This window comes from Triticum aestivum, chromosome 2B (assembly GCF_018294505.1).
Source record: "Triticum aestivum cultivar Chinese Spring chromosome 2B, IWGSC CS RefSeq v2.1, whole genome shotgun sequence".
Taxonomy (NCBI): Eukaryota; Viridiplantae; Streptophyta; class Magnoliopsida; order Poales; family Poaceae; genus Triticum; species Triticum aestivum.
The window spans coordinates 614,964,867-614,982,980 of NC_057798.1; the positions used below are offsets into that span (position 1 = coordinate 614,964,867).

The 18,114-nt window shown below is 43.9% G+C and overlaps 2 protein-coding genes, 1 long non-coding RNA gene and 1 other non-coding gene across 4 annotated transcripts; 2 read left to right on the forward strand and 2 right to left on the reverse strand.

Annotated features, from left to right (window-relative positions):
* The first annotated feature begins 124 nt into the window (after positions 1–124).
* Positions 125–10,200, forward strand: LOC123046305 (uncharacterized). The gene is made up of 24 exons (XM_044469630.1): positions 125–478; positions 2,349–2,482; positions 2,620–2,704; positions 2,785–2,838; positions 2,934–3,025; positions 3,111–3,214; positions 3,651–3,723; positions 3,866–4,247; positions 4,862–5,179; positions 5,259–5,450; positions 5,556–5,648; positions 5,735–5,792; positions 6,377–6,489; positions 7,092–7,338; positions 7,448–7,566; positions 7,646–7,770; positions 7,862–7,976; positions 8,094–8,149; positions 8,371–8,464; positions 8,535–8,727; positions 8,930–9,028; positions 9,153–9,271; positions 9,488–9,550; positions 9,784–10,200. The coding sequence occupies exons 1-24, from the start codon at positions 440–442 to the stop codon at positions 9,886–9,888; spliced, it is 3,072 nt and encodes a 1,023-aa protein (XP_044325565.1). The 5' UTR covers positions 125–439; the 3' UTR covers positions 9,889–10,200.
* On the reverse strand, positions 2,226–2,297 carry TRNAT-CGU (transfer RNA threonine (anticodon CGU)). Its single transcript has one exon. It is a non-coding gene; the product is annotated as a tRNA-Thr (tRNA).
* Positions 10,201–10,684: 484 nt separating the features above from the next.
* On the reverse strand, positions 10,685–12,617 carry LOC123046306 (DNA-binding protein MNB1B). Its single transcript, XM_044469632.1, has 7 exons — positions 12,384–12,617; positions 12,178–12,261; positions 12,042–12,099; positions 11,861–11,905; positions 11,275–11,337; positions 11,101–11,169; positions 10,685–11,003 (listed from the first exon to the last, which is right to left on the reverse strand). Exons 1-7 carry the CDS (start codon positions 12,410–12,412, stop codon positions 10,989–10,991), a joined length of 363 nt encoding a protein of 120 aa, XP_044325567.1. The 5' UTR covers positions 12,413–12,617; the 3' UTR covers positions 10,685–10,988.
* On the forward strand, positions 12,606–14,172 carry LOC123046307 (uncharacterized). The gene is made up of 2 exons (XR_006422158.1): positions 12,606–13,342; positions 13,847–14,172. It is a non-coding gene; the product is annotated as an uncharacterized lncRNA (long non-coding RNA).
* The last annotated feature ends 3,942 nt before the right edge of the window (positions 14,173–18,114 follow it).

The window sequence follows — 18,114 nt, forward strand, 5'->3', positions numbered from 1 at the left end:
TTTATTTCTCGGTTGCGTTGAGGCGATGCCAAGTGCCCGCACCGGATCACGCCCTGGTCCGTCGTTGAACCGGGAGCCCGGGATTATTATTCCGCGTCGGTTTGCGGTCCCTGGCTGGCTCCTCCCTCCTTCCTTTTTAAACCCCCTTCTCTCGCTCACTCGACAGTGTAGCATCGATCTCAACCTAATCCTTAACTGCCCTCCCAACACAAAACTCCTCTTCCTCCCCTGTCCGCGACTCTGTCTGACACCCCGTTCTTCCTCCCTGCCTTCGTCGACGGTTTCGTCCTTGGTTCCCCGATTCATTCCCTCCTGCTGTTCCTGAAGGCCAAGTTGACAACTGCTGCTGCTGCTTCGGGTACAGAAGAGAGGCGTCGATCCTGATTCATCTGCGACTGGATTCTTGGTTGGATTCTACCTTGGTCGCCGTGGATCGGCCATGTTCGTCAAGAAGCTCGTGGAGAAGGCCTCCAAGAAGGTATATAACCTCTCTCTCGCTCGCTCGCTCGATCCAATCCAGTCCAATGCTCTCTGCTGCCATTTTACTACTACTCCGATTTATCAGCTTCCTTGTTCTCGGTCGATTCTGTGTGGTAGGGAGTAGAGATTAAGACAATTTTGCTACAGCATGTAGTAGATGAGATTTGAGGGTGAGTAGTAATCCTAGAATGGTCTCTTTTCTTATCCTGATTGAGGAGTAGTTGTTGATGTCGCTCCTCCCCTTCTCCACCGACCGAATTCGCACGTAATCCTTCCTGCGGAAAATGTCACTTTCTGCTCATTTCCTTATTTTCGCCGTGGGAACAAGAAAAGAATGTTGCCTCGTGGACGCCGTCCCCCAATGTCGCCCTGCCTCGTCAGAGATGGAGTGTCGCGCTCGCGTCCTTGTTTCGGTCCGAGCTCCGTTCAAATTTGAAACACCCACAAATGTCATGGACTCATGTAGTACGATTCAGAAATTTAAGGCAGCTCTGCAAGTCCATGTGACCTCATTAATGTCGTCCAAGCAAAGGACGCATTGTTTAGTCGCTGCGGAAATGATTCTACCTAGTGCCGTGGCACCAACAGTGAGGCGACCGATCGAGATGGATAATAAATTTTGATAGATTGACCAAGTTCGACGCATAGATTGGATGGGTTACAATACTGTGGAGTTGTTGATAGTATAAAATATCCTAGTAGTAGGCCGGTCCTTGGAGATCAACGAGACAACGAGATTCGCTTATTCTTATACGTATATGCTCTTCGGTTCAGCGTAGGCTTGCCGGCTTTGGCCTGCAGTCACCGACGACTGTTTTACAGCGGGCATTGTTCAGTCGCGGCTGTCGATTTCAGTATCTGGCTTTGGCCAACTCTTTCATATCGTGCCGTTTCCAAAACATGATCTGCGTCATATGCCTTGACTCTCTGCTGAATTACTCGCTCGTGCAGCGAGATACCTGAGGCTACAGTAGTAAGCATGTAGGGTTCATTTCTGACGGGGCACTCTTGACATGATGGGGCGTGATTTTCCCTTTTTTATTTAAGGGTGAAAAAGGTATTAGTAACTTCATAGCAGGGCAACTGAGGAAGGTGCAACAAAGTGGATAAACAAAATGATACTCTAGCAGGCCATGCAGTAACAGCAACGCGCTAGTGCAAACTTGAGATTTGTGATGATTCACTCTGGAAAAAGATTTTTGATGATTTCAAACATGAATCTTATTTCAGCAGTGCTACACACATGACACACTGCGCACGATTCATGGACGATACTTAAATCCAGCCGCACATGCACATCATTGAGAAGGACACCAGCGGCTGGATTAGCACGTCGTGCATATATCGGGCAGCAGTGTCGTCTGGGTAGCAGTTTCGATCTTATTTTGAAATTGCACTAGCCTGACGCGTGTACCAGTCCGTTCGCATCATGATTTCTCAGCGCTAATTAGATCACGCCACCTGGTCGTTTTATTAGATCGTGCAAAAGTTAAGATGCTGCCACTACGTGCTCATTTCGATGTGACTATCCCATGTGCTTGGCCGGCTGAGCTCATGGGCCGGGGGATCAAGACATCCTGACACGTAGATGGACTTACATCAAGTAGGAACCAGGACATATCTCGTCCTTTTCCTTCATTTATTATTTTTGTCAGAGACAAACATTTCAAGTTTGAAAGTGATATTTTAGGGTGCAATAAGGACAAAATAGGGTGAGAAAATAAAAGATTTGAACAAGAAAAGAGAGCTCCCGGCGAGGATCGAACTCGCGGCCTTTCGCTTACGAAGCGAACGCAATACCACTATGCTACGGAAGCACCTGCGTCCCATTTTCCGTATGCCTCTAATCCTTGTTTACTTCTTCGCAGCAACACAGCGGCGGCACCGGCGGGCTGCGGGCCGAGGACGTGAGCCCGCGGCTGGCCTTCCACTACGGCGTCCCCGCCGACGCCGCCCTCCTCGCCTACGACCCGCTCCTCCACGTCCTCGCCGTCGCCACCAGGTAACCCACCGGCAGCTCTCAACAAACCCCACCCGCTTGCCTGCTGCTTCCCTTCCGTTCCGAGTTCCGACGGACGCGCCGCCCACCCACCTCTCCCCGCCGTTGCTCACCCCCATTGCTGCGCCGCTCACCTGCAGGAATGGGCAGATCAAGCTGTTCGGCCGCGACAACACGCAGGCGCTGCTCCAGTCCCCCTCCCCTATCCCCTCCAAGTTCTTGCAGGTACCACTCACCACCTGCTTCCAATCCCATTGCTGTTCCGTGTCCAGCGCTGCATTGCTCAACTTGGATCGATGTTTCAGTTCGCCGATGGCCAAGGGATTCTCCTGAACGTCAACACTCAGAACCAGATCGAGGCACGTCTATTCCTCCTACACATTACCTTGGTCCATTCACTAAATGTGGTCTTCTCTCTCCATGCGTTGTTGACTCGGAAGAGCGTCGTTTGCAGGTCTGGGACATCGACACCAAGAGGCTGTGTTATCTGCATCCCTTTGAGAAGCAAATAACCGCGTTTACAGTACTGCAGAAGAGTTTCTACATGTAAGTGATGGTTACCGAATGTACTGGTACTGCGGCATGGATCTTGATGGGTTAAATGTGCTAACGAGAATTCTGGGTTGCGCAGATATGCAGGAGATAGTTTTGGAAATGTGTCCTTGTTCAAGCTTGACTTGGGCCAGCGGTGTCTAGTTGACCTGCCGTATTGCATTCCTTTTGCTGAGTCCTATGGTATGCTGTCTTTTTTTTTCTTTCCTTGAACACGCATCAAAATGCGTGTCACTTTGTATTAGGGGAAAAGCACCAAGACAAAGGCCAAAACACGCCAAAACGACAGAACAGAACGAAACTATCGGAAAAGAACTAGAATCGTAACTAACCAAAAAAGCAGCAAACCAAATCAGGAAAGATAAGCCGTCTCTAGAATAACAATGTATATGTTGCATACTCACTTTTCTTAAGGCTAGCTGCATACCCAACTTTGTTAATTCTTCTTCGAGGAAGTTTATTTAGTTTGCAGTTATATGTAAAATATCATCCCCATTCAGATATTTGGTAAATATTCAGAAAGAAACTTCACAACAGCAGTACTGATGCCAATCAATAAGAGACATTTTAATTGGAAAATGAAATTCAAATTTTGACTCACTTTGATCTGTTATTGAAGGTTCCACGGCAAATGGTGGTAATGGGGTAGAAGTCGCATTTGTATCGCCGCAGCCTTTGGCTGAATCTAACAGGTGGGTCTCTTCTCATTACCATGGTTTGGCACGAATAATTGCAGCTTTTGAGCCATGTCATATTCGTGTTGATCTTCCATATAATTCATAGCCCTCTGTAAGCATAGTGAGATATCTGATTAAGTTGCACTCTTCCTCTCAGGTTGCTCATTATATTCAGAGATGGTGTCATGACCTTATGGGATATTAAGGCAAGCAGAGTGGTATTCGTATCCGGTAGAACTACGCAACAACAATTGCACCAGGAGGAGAAAAATGTGACATCGTCATGCTGGGCTTGTTCCAAGGGAAGCAAAGTTGCTATTGGATATGACAGTGGTGATATCTACCTTTGGGCTATTCCTGATATTTTCAGTGCAGAAAATTCTTCATCTTTGAGTAATCAGAATCTACCACTTCAGAGGCTTAACCTTGGATACAAGCTAGACAAGGTGCCAATAATCTCTTTGAGATGGGTTCCTAGTGATGGAAAGTCTGGACGTTTGTATATTAATGGATTCAGCGAACATGCATACCTATATCAGGTAGAAACACTGAAATATTTTCACAGTGGTTTTTATGATGTTCCTGATTTTCTGCCATACTTTTCAAGTGCATGCTTCCCATATGGATATTGTTATTCCAAATGACATTTTAGTTATTTCACATCATATCTTAGCAAACTTTAGCTGATTGCAAATAATTGGAGCAGTAAATTGCATCATATCTGTCTGCCAGCACTATCACTAAATAACTATCAGGTTGTCAGATACCGATTTTCTCTGGCCTCTGGCCCTTTTGAATACGAAACTCAGGTTCTATGATTTTGCTTCTCAGTATTACATTTTCTAGGGTTTTAAGAAGCGTATCGATTGGTAACAGACCGATTTAGACTGGATGATCTACTGGTTTTGGGACTGACTTGAACAAATAAAAAATTATGGGTACTCAAAGTAAATGCTCACCCAAAGGGCAACGGATTGGGTGTCATTTTTCCAGCAACCAGACAAAAGATCCATGTCCAAAGCATTATTTGAACTTGGAACGGTCGATTTCTTTCTGAAGAATAGCTGGTTCACGTGGATAAGATGTCTTGGTATTTTTGTTTAGTGAGAAATGCATCTTCGTTCAACCTTTCATTTGTGTTTTCTGGACACAGGTCCTGATTCTGAATGAAGAGAGTGAATCTCGAATAGTAAAGATGGTATTGCCCCTCACAGAAGCTTGTCAAGGAATGGAGTTTGTTACAGGCCTTAGCGACCCAAATAAGCAAAGACAGACTGTTCTTGTTCTCTTGTTGAAATCTGGTCAAATCTGTTTATACGATGATTCAGAAATTGAGCGCTACCTTCTTCAATCTCAGTCTAGATCACCACCAACACTTCCAAGCCACTCATTTGTGAAACAACCGTATGGTGATTCGGGCATCAACGTTGCAAAGTTCTACACAAGTGACCGTACAGCAACAGCTAATGAGGCATGTATAGATTTGTAAATTATACCTGCAAACAACTGTGAACTCTTTGACCAGACAGCTTCATCTTTTTAATGGACAGGATTATTTTTCAACATTGGCCTCCAAATATCCATGGCTGCTTTCACTGAAGGATAAAGGTCAGATATCCGCAAGTCTTAGCAACATCCATAAAACCAGGAATCTTTATATAACTGGGCATATGGATGGAACCATAAGCTTTTGGGATGCATCATGTCCTCTTCTGCTGCAGATTTTTATGATAAAGCAGCAGGTAGCTTCAAATCCCAACTGTTTTGCCAAGTGTTATACAATTATGAATTCTTATACGAACTGTCGTGTTCAACTTCATTCTAATAACCATCTAATAACTTCACAGCATGAAGATAATACATCAAGTCGAGCCCGTATTACTTCATTGCAGTTTGATACGTCCTCCAGTATTCTTATATCTGGGGATCAGGGTGGAACAGTAAGCTATTCCACGGCTACCAGGTGGTTTCTAGTTTATGTGTTAAATACACTTCCAGTGCATTGACATTTATTTCTTCTTTCCAGGTCCGCGTAATCACATTCAAAAAGGACTCTAGCGACAATATATTATCCATTTTACAAGGTACTAACTTGCTCAGGGGTTGTGCTTCCATCTACCTATAAAAGAGTTTGCACTAGAATAATTTCAATAATATTACTGCAAACTTTGCAATTTACCAGTTAAATTTTAGCACATTCAGTGATTTTTTGGCGCATTAAACTAATGGATGGTTAGTATACATTCATTATCACGTTTGCATTATCCGAGTATAAGATCACCTCCTTTCAGTAAATAAGCATGAGTTTGCGGCTTGTCTCGCCCAGTTCTAAACTATCATAATAAGGTTGTTTATAGGGTTTCCATAGGCGAACCTTCAATTAAAAGTAAGAGATGATCCGGAGTTTGCTGCATTAATTCCAAAAGAAAGGACAGGCGCATAATGTAGAGTTTCTCAAGAGTTATATATGTTTGGTTGATTTTGGTGTCCACAAGTAGAAACAATTTATATATTTTATATATGAGGTATAAGCTTAATAAATGGCTGTCAGCAGTTCAGTACCGCCTGATCTTATCATCTAGTTGATGTATCTTTTTAATAATGTTTTTATATCTAAGTCTATGGAATTTCTCTATGTTAGTTAACCAGAATTTTTGTGACTCATTAGGAAAGCAAGGGGATAACTACGATGCAAGAAGTATAAAGCTCAAGGGAGCTGTAACCTCAACCTCTATGATCTCTAACTCGAAGCATTTTGCTGTTGGGACAGAAAAAGGAATTGTAAGAAATTTGTCCATTGTGCAAAATGTTCTCGATTTTCTGAACTATTAGGCTCAAAGCACCGTTAATCAACACAATAAAAGCATAGTATCACAGTTTCAAAATAGTAGCACTAAAATTTTACCACTGTCTACAATAGTCAAACTGCAGACTCAAAGCTACTCCCTCCGTCCCATAATATAAACGTTCTTATATTATGGGATGGAGGGAGTACTAAATATCATATGTGTTTGATATGCGATCTCACAGAAATTTTTAAAGTTAAATGGTTAATATTACTCACAGTTCAACAAGTTTTAGTATCTTGTTAAGCAAAATAGTGGTTACTTCTTTGAAGACTTTGCAGTTCGCCATTCTTGATATGAAGTGACTCATGTCATGTATGTTATTTATTTATTATTATTTTTATTTATCTACGGCGGGCTTACGCCGGCCTGAACCATATGTTATTTATTGTTTTGATGATTATTTTAAAGAGATAGAGGAACTATCACACAATCATTTATCTCATGAAAGCAGTTCGTTAAATATGGTTATTCAACTCAAAATTTGAGCTCATTATTCAACCAAGAAAGTGACATGTCTGGAAAAACATGTTTCAGGTATCAGTTATCAAAGTAGATGATGCTACTATATTGTATCAAAAACAGCTTGAGTGTCGTGTCTCTGGTGGAATTGCCTCCTTGCAATTTGAACTCTACAGCCACAATGGGTACGATAAGGATCTTCTGATGGTAGGAATGGAAGATTCTTCTATTTGTATTCTCGAGGAAGAAACTGGAAAACTTTTGAATGCCAACCCAGTTCAGACAAACAGACCCACAAGAGCCCTTCTGCTGCAGACATTGGGTGAGCTATAATAATCCTTTTTTTGGTATATCTACCCACCAACCCCATTCTCAAGGTACTATTACTGCACTATTATGCCATTCTAAAGCCACATAATGCCATCATCTAGAGTTATCTCCAAACGAAGCACCAGGATCTGATAACCATGATACAGCATTGAAGGAATCTTTGCTGTTGCTTTGCACAGAAGATGCAATCCGCTTATTTTCCTTGAGCCATGCGATTCAGGTATTTGTATTTCCAGTTATCTCAGAAGTTCTGTTTTTATGTGAGTGTTGTTGTTCATATGGAGCTTTCCTTTGTGCAGGGAATGAAGAAGATAACTAATAAGAAAAAGTTAAATGGTAGCTGTTGTTTTGCATCTGTTATCCATGGTGCTTCTTCTGAAATTGGAATTGTACTAGTCTTCTCCAACGGAAAAGTAGAAACAAGGTGAGATAACAGCTGAGTTGAAAACTTTGCACGAGGGGTCGAGGGCATTCAAATGAAGTCGATGAATTCTAGTGTATTTATGAAACTGCAGGTCCCTCCCAGATTTATCCTTGTTGAAGGAAGCCTCTTTACGAGGTTTTGTACATTCAAAAAACTTGAATTCCTCTAGTTCCATAACATGTTCATCTGATGGAGAAATCATCTTGGTATGGATTGTACTATAACTTTACATTTTGAGACATCTTCTGTAGTAACTTCAGTATAGCTCTATTCATGATTTTAAAAGTAGCTTTTACTTATAAATAGTTTCTTTGATTATACAGATTAAGGGAGAGGAGACATATTTTTTTTCTACTCTCTGTCAAGATGACATCTACAGGTATGGTAGCATGGTTAGTTTATAACTTTGGTAATGATGAATAGTTGACCTTGTTTACCAATAATGGAGCTTTGCAATTTAGTGCACTACCACAGACCCATTGAGCCATTCTAGAGCTCCTATTATGATCGTCAAATAGCGGGCACGATGATTTCATTATTTATTTCGAGCTGAACTTACAATTTTTAACATAGTTATCTAAGCGTGTGGTTTGTACGCAGGCATGTAGACAATATTAATATGGTATACAGAAAAGACCGCCCTCTCAGGGAAGAATCTTCCTATGTGGTTAAGTCTCCCAAAGAAAAGAAAAAGGTAACTGATTAATCTTATGGTCAGTTGAGGCATCTGTGTATCTTTCTTTCTAATAATGGAAATTCTCCAGGGCTTATTTGGGATGATTATGAAAGACACTAAAGGGAGCAAGACAAACGAGAGTGATACAAATGGCAATGGACAATTCATCGCAACAACATCTGAAGAACTGGCCTCAATATTTTCATCAGCGAACTTCACTCCACCATCTGCAAGGAGGAGCAGTTCACTGAAAGATGATGAAAATATTGAGTTAGACATAGGTATACGATGTTCAGTTGTTCACAGTTCTAAAAGGCCCTAGCCCCTAGGTGCCTTCCTCCCGCCTAGCCCAACTAGGCGCTAGCCCCACTACCACATCGTCTGCCTGGCACCTATCACTTTTTAGAACACCTTATTACAATAATTTTTAGACGACTATTACTTTTTCTGGGTATACTTACTCTAATATGTTTCTTTCTGAAGATGATATCGACATTGAAGACAACACACATAAGCAGAAAGGACCGCACTTCGCAGGTCTAAGCAAACAGAAATTCAGCAAGGGACTCCAGGCTCTTAGAGGTCAGAAAAGTATTATACTAAGATGTTTGTAATTAACTTTGCAATCCAAGGTGCGGCGTTTCAAAATTAGCGCTCTAGTTCAACTATTTTAGTGTGATATGTTGTTCAAATGTGTAATATGCAGGAAAACTGAAGCCCAGAACAGAAGAAAAGGTGAATGCAGAAAATAAGAAGCCTGAAGATGAACCATCAGTTAGACAAGTTGACCAGATAAAGATGAAGTATGGATATGCAACAAGTGATGTGAGTGCATAGAAGCGTCAGTATATCATTGAAATTATGACCTGCACATTTATGTCCATAGACAGGCTGATCTACTCCGATTGATGACCATCTACATGGAATCGTATTAGCAATGCATAGAATAGTGCACAACATAATAGGTTATTTCCCCTCAAGGGAAGAAATGTGACTAGTTGATGCATTCGCTTACCTTTCCTTCATTGTTGATCTGAACAGGACTCAACCAGTGTTCCAAAAATGATTGGAAACAAGCTGCAAGAGAACATAAAAAAATTGGAGGTAAACATCATTTTGCTTCCCTACTGATAGTATTATGCCTATTCCTATTACCATGTTGCTCTGTACGGGACCTACCGCGTAATTCAGTTTCCGAACAAAGTTCTCTCATTCCCGATTTCTCTATGTTCTGCAAAACTTCCCAATTTCCCTATGAATGTCAGGGAAGACACCTGTAAAGAACATTCTGCATAAACCTGAAAGGGCATTAACATGTACAAATGTGCTTCCTGCAGGGCATTAATCTTCAGTCCGCAGACATGGCTCATGGTGCTCAATCCTTCTCGTCAATGGCGAAAGAGCTGCTCCGAACCACGAAAAACGAGAAGAGCTCATCATAGCAATGGCAGCTATATGCAGTTGCTTTTCGTCTAGTTATAAAGCTCTTTTTTATGTTTGTTTGAGATGGCCAACTGCACTTGCCATGGTGTCAGCTGTAGATAGTCTTCTTCACTTCTCTTTACACTTGCTAAGGTTCTTGACAGGTTACTGCCATGTTCAAGTTGAGCAGTGCTACACACACGACGCTTGCACGACACTGCATCACAAACCATCCACTGGCAAGTCTGAGCAGCCGTAGGCGCTTGGATCAGCTATCGTGCATGCGTCGTTCAACAAAAAATCGTCCGTCAAGTAGTTCCGGTTCAAGTTCACCTCACGCGTGTGGAACATTATGCAGCGCTGCCTTAAAATGATTTTGTTGTAGATAGCAAACAGAGGGTACCTTACACCATCAATTGTTTCACTGCACAAATTTGGATTGAAGAATACATGGGCAAACTTAACGTGTTTGAATCTGATGAAGATAATACCACGCTTCATGGCTGCACTATGCTAACACAAGTCACACAACCACCAGCGGCAAGCCAGCAACTGGCATCGATTTTTACATCCTGTCTAAGTAGAAGAAAAAAAACTTCCGTTCCTGACTGCAAAATGTTACTCCCTCCGTCCCATAATGTAAGACGTTTTTTTACACTAGTTTAGTGTCAAAAAACATCTTACATTATGAGACGGAGGGAGTAGAACAGATGGCCATTGGTCAACTACAGAGGAAAAAGCAATTGGACACAATCTTAATAAATAGTAAAATTTGCTGCACAAAACTCAAGCAAGTGCAGCAGGAGAAGCAATAAGTGAAAGGCGAACACAAGACATAAAGCAATTAATAGCAATCCAACAGCAGGCTAGTCATCAGATCAGTAGATAAAAGCAAGCATAATAACTGTTTCCACATGCTGTGGAAATCCACGAAAGAAAAGCAGTCAAGGGTTTTAAGCTTTTCTTGTCAAACAAAGACATCTCCAGCATGCCACAGCCCAGGAGTACGCATCTAAACATTCTCCTTACATAACATTACATAATCCGGACATCGACATGGCAATCTAAACCCTAAGCAGCAAACGCTGATTTGCACCGCTGCTGTTCCCTCATCTACTATTTACTCCTCATCCTCCTGCGATAAGACAAGCAAACATATGTTAGCAACAAGAAGTAAATTCCATCAGCACTGCAATTTATGCCACCTTAACCGATGCATAAATTTTATATACCTCATCATCCTCAACGTCAGAACCTTCTTCGTCAGCGTTAGTCTTGGTCTTCTTGGAGCTGGTGCTCTCCTGATAAAAATGGAAAACAACATTATTACCCCAAAACTGATATTACTTAAATGCATAGCAGTATAAGCTTTTACTTCACAAGATTCATGGCAGCGATAACACTACCTTCTTGTTCACCGCCTTGCTTGCTGGGGCATCTGCCTTCTTGCCGCCATACTTTGCCTTCTCCTAAACAAGGCATGCATTAACCAGTTAGGACCAAACAATTCATCTTTCCTTCACCAAACAGACGCTTGGAGTTATTAAACAGCTCAGCAAGACAGTGGCAGATAAGGGGTAACATATTTCCGTTTTCCCTTTGCTAACCTCGAGCGAAATATTTTAGAAAGCCAGAACATTGTAACAGAGACTGACAGCGTTATCAGTTAAGGGTAATAGAGCACAGCTTGGGTGTTATTTTGGTAAGCGGCAAATATAACGGCACTGGACAGGTATCCAACAACATTATTAATTACACAAGCACTCCAAAGATCATATAAACATCATCCGTATTCTGACACACTGACATTGTAACCGAGACTCGCTGTGTTATCATCTTGGGGCAACGGACTGAAAATTAGTTATTTAACACAACGGGTGCGACAACCTAGTACTCCGGAGTAGTATTTTGGCAAGTTGTGGCAAGTATAACGGGCACCGGAGCAAGTTTCCACAATATAAATTGCATAAGCAGCGCAAAGACCAGACAAACCTCATCCGACATGCTGCGCCACTTCTCCCCAGCCGCCTTGGTGACCTAAAAGGAGAGAGAGAACAAGCAGCACATGCACACACTTATGAGCCATGGGCCATGGAAACGAAACCCTAGATGCAAAACCCTAAAAGCAAAAGCCTAGAAGCAAACTGGCAAAAGAGAAGAGTGGGAGACTCACGGCCGCGACGCCCTTTGCCTCGGGGTGCTTCTCCATGTACTGTGGCCTGAACTCAGCCCTGCCGCCGAAGTTTCAAAACATATTAGAGTACGGAGACGAACAGATCTGGGGGAGGTGGCGGGGAGTGAGGGCTTACAGGAAGGCGAAGAAGGGGGTGGGGGCGCGCTTCGGCTTGGCGACGCCGCCGGTGGCCGTCTTGTTCTTGCCGGAGGCCTTGAACCTGCAGCGCACCACCACGGAATCATCAGCGGAAACGGAGACCAAGATAGTCGGTACGACCGAAAGCCATGAACGTTAACCCTGCAGGAAGAGGAGGCGGGGGAGCGGGAGCAGGTGACTTACGCGGTGTCTCCGTTGGCCTTGGACCTCATGGCGGCGGAGCGGGCGAGCGGTTAGGGCTTTGGGGAGGGTGAGGGTGTCGGTGCGGAACTGCTGCGGACTGGGAAGCGGAGGGAATGGGACGGGGAAGGACAACGAAAGGGGGAGAATGCGACGTGTGGGCGTGGAGTGGCCGCGTTGGGGGTGGTATCGGTTGCGATCGCTGGAAACCTGGGCACTGGGCCGAGAGAAACTGGACCGGCCCTGCACATTTGCGAGGGTTTCAAGATGGGAAATGTTTGTAAGCGGCGGACCGGCCGAAGCTTGGGCCGGTCGCGCGTGCGTCGTCGGATGAGTTAGAATCCATCGCCCCTGCTTGTTCCATGTAGCACTGGCCCACTCACCGCTTCGCAGCTACCTTATCTCTTCGCGCACCTGCCCTTGACGCATCTCATTTCATCTCTTTCTCTCGCATCTTCCTCTTCTATCCAGATCTTCCTCGCGCACCTCCGCCCAGGTCAATGCCCTCAGCCTCGCGCCCGTGCAACCTGCCGTTGCCCCGTCTGTACCTTGGAGCTTGACCCCATTGACTCAGGCAGCGCGCTGGACGGCTGCACCCTGGACCCTGGTTGCACTCTTGACTTCGGTGGCAGGGAGGTTCCGCCGGCTGTTCTGTCCAATCCGTCGCCTGGTGCTGGGACCGGGCGACGGGATCTGCAGACTTGGTTTGGTGGAGATGCAACCGTGGCGACGAGGAGCTGCAACCGGCCGTGGATTAGAGCTGCATCCGATGGCGCTGCCTGGTGCTCGGACTGGCAACTATGCTGTGCCGGGACGGTGGCCACAAGATTTGGAGGCGACAAGTGTTACAACCAACACCCACCGGTGCTGGAGACAACGACGACAAGTGCTAGAGAGCCGCAGCGACCGGCGTTCAGGATCGCTTGAAACCACGACGACAAGTGCTGGGAGATCCGGCGAGGGTCTGTTTTGCTGGAAGCAGCCCCAATTTTTGTTACAACCGTCTTCTTTTTTTGCTGGAATCAACCATTTTTTTGCTACCATGTTTCTGTTTTGCTGGAACCAGGGCGTATCAATTTTGCTACTACCATGTTTTGTTTTTGCTGGAACCATCTTAATTTTTTGCTACCATGTTTTTGATTGGCAGAAGCAGTGTAGCAATTTTTGCTACAACCATGTTTCATTTGTTGCTGGAATCAACCAAAAAAGTTTGCTACCATGTGTTTTTGTTTGGTGGAACAAGTGTACCAATTGTTTTGTTACAACTGTTTTGAGTTCTGCTACTATCGGTGTTGTCAATTGCTACATCTCTTCTTCCATGACGCGCCGAGATCCATGACTATGTTTTTTTTTTGCTGCAACCATTGTCGTTTTTGCTACTACGGCGTTCATGAATTGATACATCCGTTGTCTATTTTTGCTACTACCATGGATGCGCAGTCAACAACTTTTTTTTACGTTGACAGTGGCAAAGCGTTGGGGTTGAGATTCTACGGCGAGCGACGGGAGCCAGGGCGGCGAGGGTGGCGACGAACGAGCGCGTGGGTGGCGCTTTGAGGCTGGTCATGTGCTCGTCCATGAAGAGTGCGAGGAGGAAGAACAAGTGCGGGGTGGAAGAAAGAAGATCATGTGGTTACGAAGCGTTTTATCGTGTGGTCCTGGTGCGACCGGCCCAAAGTTGGGCCGGCGCGCCGGCGCCTATCAGCCGCCTTTCAAGATTTAGTTAGGCCTCTTCCAATACTTCATCTTGTACGGATGCTAAATCTTTCATGTAGATAAAAAATCTGATGTAGAAGAGGGAAGAGATGAGTGTGATGACCCTAAAAAAAACAATGCTAAGCGCGTGAACCTAGATAAAATATTTAAAGAAAGGAAACCCACCAATACATGAAGAACTTTAGTTGCTAAATCATTAAATGAAGCAAGCTTAGCAACCATAAATTCCAATCGTTGGTGCTTAGAGCATCTCCACTAGGGCCCCCACGACGCCCCCAAGCACCTTTCTTTAGCACCGGCGGGTAAAAAACGTCCCAACCAGGCCCCCAGAACGTCGTTTTGCACCGGATTTCGGTCGGCGCGCCCACCCCACACCCAGCCCCCTAGGGGGCAACTGGGGACGCCGGCATCTGCTTTTTCAGCCGCTGCCCCACTTGGCAGCCCCTCTCTCTCCCCTCTCCTCTCATTTTCTCTTTTCTCTCTCCTCTCTCTTTTCCTCAGCCGCTACCCCACCAGGGCCGGCCCTGGGGTATGGCCGACGGGGCGACGGCCCAGGGCCCAGGCGAGGGGGGGCATGATGGAGTATATACATATACTATAGCCCAGCAAAAAGCAAGTAAAAATTACAAAAGAATTAAAGAAAAGAAATAAGATGGGCTAGGCGGCCCAGATATAGCTAGCTAGTGATCGCTGATGGATTAGCGAAGGCGAAGCGGCGCCGTGACTCACGCTAGTTGACAGGGCTAGGAACATGCCTGCTCGTTTCCTTCGTAGGTTCGTCGCCCTCGCCCGCCCGTCGGCCTTCTAGCTCGCTCGGCGCCTTGCCCCTTGGCCCTTGCCGCGTCGCCCTCGCCTGGCCGCCACACAGCAGTCCGGCAGGCAGGCGGCAGCCCGGCCATCCGGCATTCGGCACCGCGGCAATACAGAAATACCTATACAAATACGCATCCGACTGGAAGTCAAGAAGTATGCATCCATGTTCCTGTCCATTCCCAAACCTCAATTTGACAATTTCAGTAGTTTATTTATTCTTTATTTAGTATGTACGTATTCTAATCCAATCTATCATTTTTTGTCATTCTATGTAACATGTCTAGGGTTCCAATCATCTCATCTATAAATTCCTAATTCTTTGTATGCTCTTTTGATCTTTTCTTCATGATTTTAGGACATTAGCCTGCCATGTTACCTAAGAAGAAGCAATTGTCGGGGGCTGAAAAAAGGAGGAAAAAGAAAGAAAGTGATCTGAAAATTCTAGCACTGAAGGGTTCTTTGAATAACTTCTTTACATCTTCAAGCAATGTTGATGTCAGTGAAGAACAAGGGCAAGAAACTACTTCTAAGCATGAAAATCCAGATGTTGAGGTGAATGAAGATGGTGCGAGCACAGGGGAGCAAATAAATTTTGAAGTTGATGCTGACTGTACAATGGAGGAGGAAAATTTGCAGCCTTCCTCTAATGATGAACATGAAGATTCCCTTTCATTTATTTTTGATCCAAGAACATGGGAAGTTCTTGACAATAGCAAAAGGGATATTTTAATTGAGAAGGGACCTATTAGAGTACCGGATCTGGAGTTCGAGAAGGACACCATTGGTAGACATTTTTCATATGCTTTTTACTCCAGGAAGTTAAGTAATGGTGAGTTTGTTGACAGAAAGTGGTTGGTTTACCACAAAGGTGCAAACAAAGTATATTGTTTTTGTTGCAAGTTGTTCAAATCAAAACTAAGCAAGTCTATGCTGGCATCTGATGGATTGAATGACTGGAAGCGTTTGAGTGCGCGTCTCAAAGATCATGAGAACAGTGTTGAGCATTTGACAAACATGAATACATGGAATGAAGTTAGGTTGAGACTAAGCAAAAATCAGACAATTGATGATGATATGCAAAGGGGGATGGCAAAGGAGAAGGAGGTTGGAGACAAGTTCTGGTAAGAATAGTTTCAGCTGTGAAGTTTATTGCAAAACATACTTTGGCTTTTCGTGGATCAAATGAGAAGTTGTATCAAGATAATAATGGTAATTTTTTGAGCACGATTGAAATGATTGTTGAATTTGATCATGTTATGCAAGAACACATTCGGTGTATTCAAAATAGTGAAATCCATCATCATTATCTTGGCCACAAAATCCAGAACGAGTTGATCTCAGTTCTTGCTAATGCCGTGAGAAATGTAATTTTAAAGATCATCAAAGATGCCAAGTATTTTTCAGTTATTTTGGATTGTACCCCGGATGTGAGCCATGAAGAACAAATGAGTCTCATTGTGCGTTGTGTCAATATGTCAAGCAACCTTCCGAGAGTGGAGGAGCTTTTCCTAGAGTTCCTAAAGGTTGAGGACACATCGAGGTTGGGGCTTTTGAAGGTATTGGTGGATACATTGAGTTTTTTTATTTGAATGTTGCTGATGTGAGAGGTCAAGGTTATGACAATGGTTCCAACATGAAAGGACAATACCAAGGTGTTCGGAGTCGCTTCCTTAAAGAAAACCCCAAAGCATTGTATATGCCATGTGCATGTCATAGTTTGAATCTCACTCTTTGTGATATGGCAAAATCTTGCAAACAGGCTATTACATTATTTGGTATTATACAACGGATATAAATGTTGTTTTCATGTTCTACTAAAAGGTGGAAGATTTTACTTGACTATCTTCCAAAAGGAACAAAACTAACTCTCGAGCCTTTGTCATGTACTCGTTGGGAGAGTCGAATAAAGAGTGTGCAGCCTATCAGGTACCAAACTATCCATGTAATTTCAGCTTTGAAGGAATTTGAGGAGACTTCTTGTGATGCCCGGATAATCAAGCTACAGTAATCCTCTACCAATGATGCCAGGTCACCACTTCTACTGTTGCTAAGTCCCACGTTGATTCAAATCAATCCAAAATTTAAATTTGAAATAAAGGCAAACATCAAAAGTTTCAAACTTTAAAACTAAAATGTTCGTTTTGTGACTTATAAAACGCAATTAATTGTGGTGCAGAAACCCCACTTTCATAAAATGTTTAAATACTCTAAGGTGAATAAAACAGTAGCAAAAACCAATATTTAAATGATTTTATAATTAATAGAATACTAAACTAAATGGTTTTGGGGTAAAACCTTTTGTTTGCAGTGGGTTTTGTGTTATTACTATTTTAGGGATCATTTTAAATATTAAGTAAAAACTAAACAGAAAAGAAAGTAAAAAAACAATAAATAAAAGGAAAAGAACAAAACAGGAAATGGATAAAAAGAAACAGGGAGAATCCCCCTCATCACGGCCCACCGGCCCAGCTGGCCGGCCAGCCCAGTGGCCCAGGCCGGCCCCCACTCCCCCATAACCCCACTAAACCGAAACCCTAACCCCCACTCGCTCCACTCCCTCCCCTGATTCCCCTGGATCGGGATCGACCCCTCACTCTCCCCTCACGCCTCGCTCCCCCACTCCTCGATCCCCTTCTGGATCGGGGCAACAACCTCGGCGACCCGCTGCTTACCCTGTCGTCCCCCATCGCCAGGCGCTCGTTTGGACCCCGTCGGCACCGTCCCGTCGTCTCTCCCTCGCCCTTCCCCCTTGCTCTGTTGGAAATATGCCCTAGAGGCAATAATAAAATGATTATTATTATATTTCCTTGTTCATGATAATTGTCTATTATGCATGCTATAATTGTGTTATCCGGAAATCTTAATACATGTGTGAAAAAATAGACCACAACATGTCCCTAGTAAGCCTCTAGTTGACTAGCTCGTTGATCAACAAATAGTCATGGTTTCCTGACTATGGACATTGGATGTCGTTGATAACGGGATCACATCATTAGGAGAATGATGTGATGGACAAGACCCAATCCTAAGCATAGCACAAGATCGTGTAGTTCGTTTGCTAGAGCTTTTCTAATGTCAAGTATCATTTCCTTAGACAATGAGATCGTGTAACTCCCGGATACCGTAGGAGTGCTTTGAGTGTACCAAACGTGACAACGTAACTGGGTGGATATAAAGGTACACTACAGGTATCTCCGAAAGTGTC

Bases quoted from the DNA above. Each gene is read 5' to 3' on its own strand.
- LOC123046305 (XM_044469630.1), top strand. From the start codon at position 440: ATGTTCGTCAAGAAGCTCGTGGAGAAGGCCTCCAAGAAG. The intron at 4,248-4,861 runs GTAGAAACACTG...TTCTGGACACAG, and splicing joins AACATGCATACCTATATCAG to GTCCTGATTCTGAATGAAGA. The intron at 7,977-8,093 runs GTATGGATTGTA...TTGATTATACAG, and splicing joins CTGATGGAGAAATCATCTTG to ATTAAGGGAGAGGAGACATA.
- LOC123046306 (XM_044469632.1), bottom strand. From the start codon at position 12,412: ATGAGGTCCAAGGCCAACGGAGACACCGC. The intron at 11,906-12,041 runs GTGAGTCTCCCA...CTCTCCTTTTAG, and splicing joins AGGCAAAGGGCGTCGCGGCC to GTCACCAAGGCGGCTGGGGA. The intron at 11,170-11,274 runs GTAGTGTTATCG...CATTTTTATCAG, and splicing joins GCAAGGCGGTGAACAAGAAG to GAGAGCACCAGCTCCAAGAA.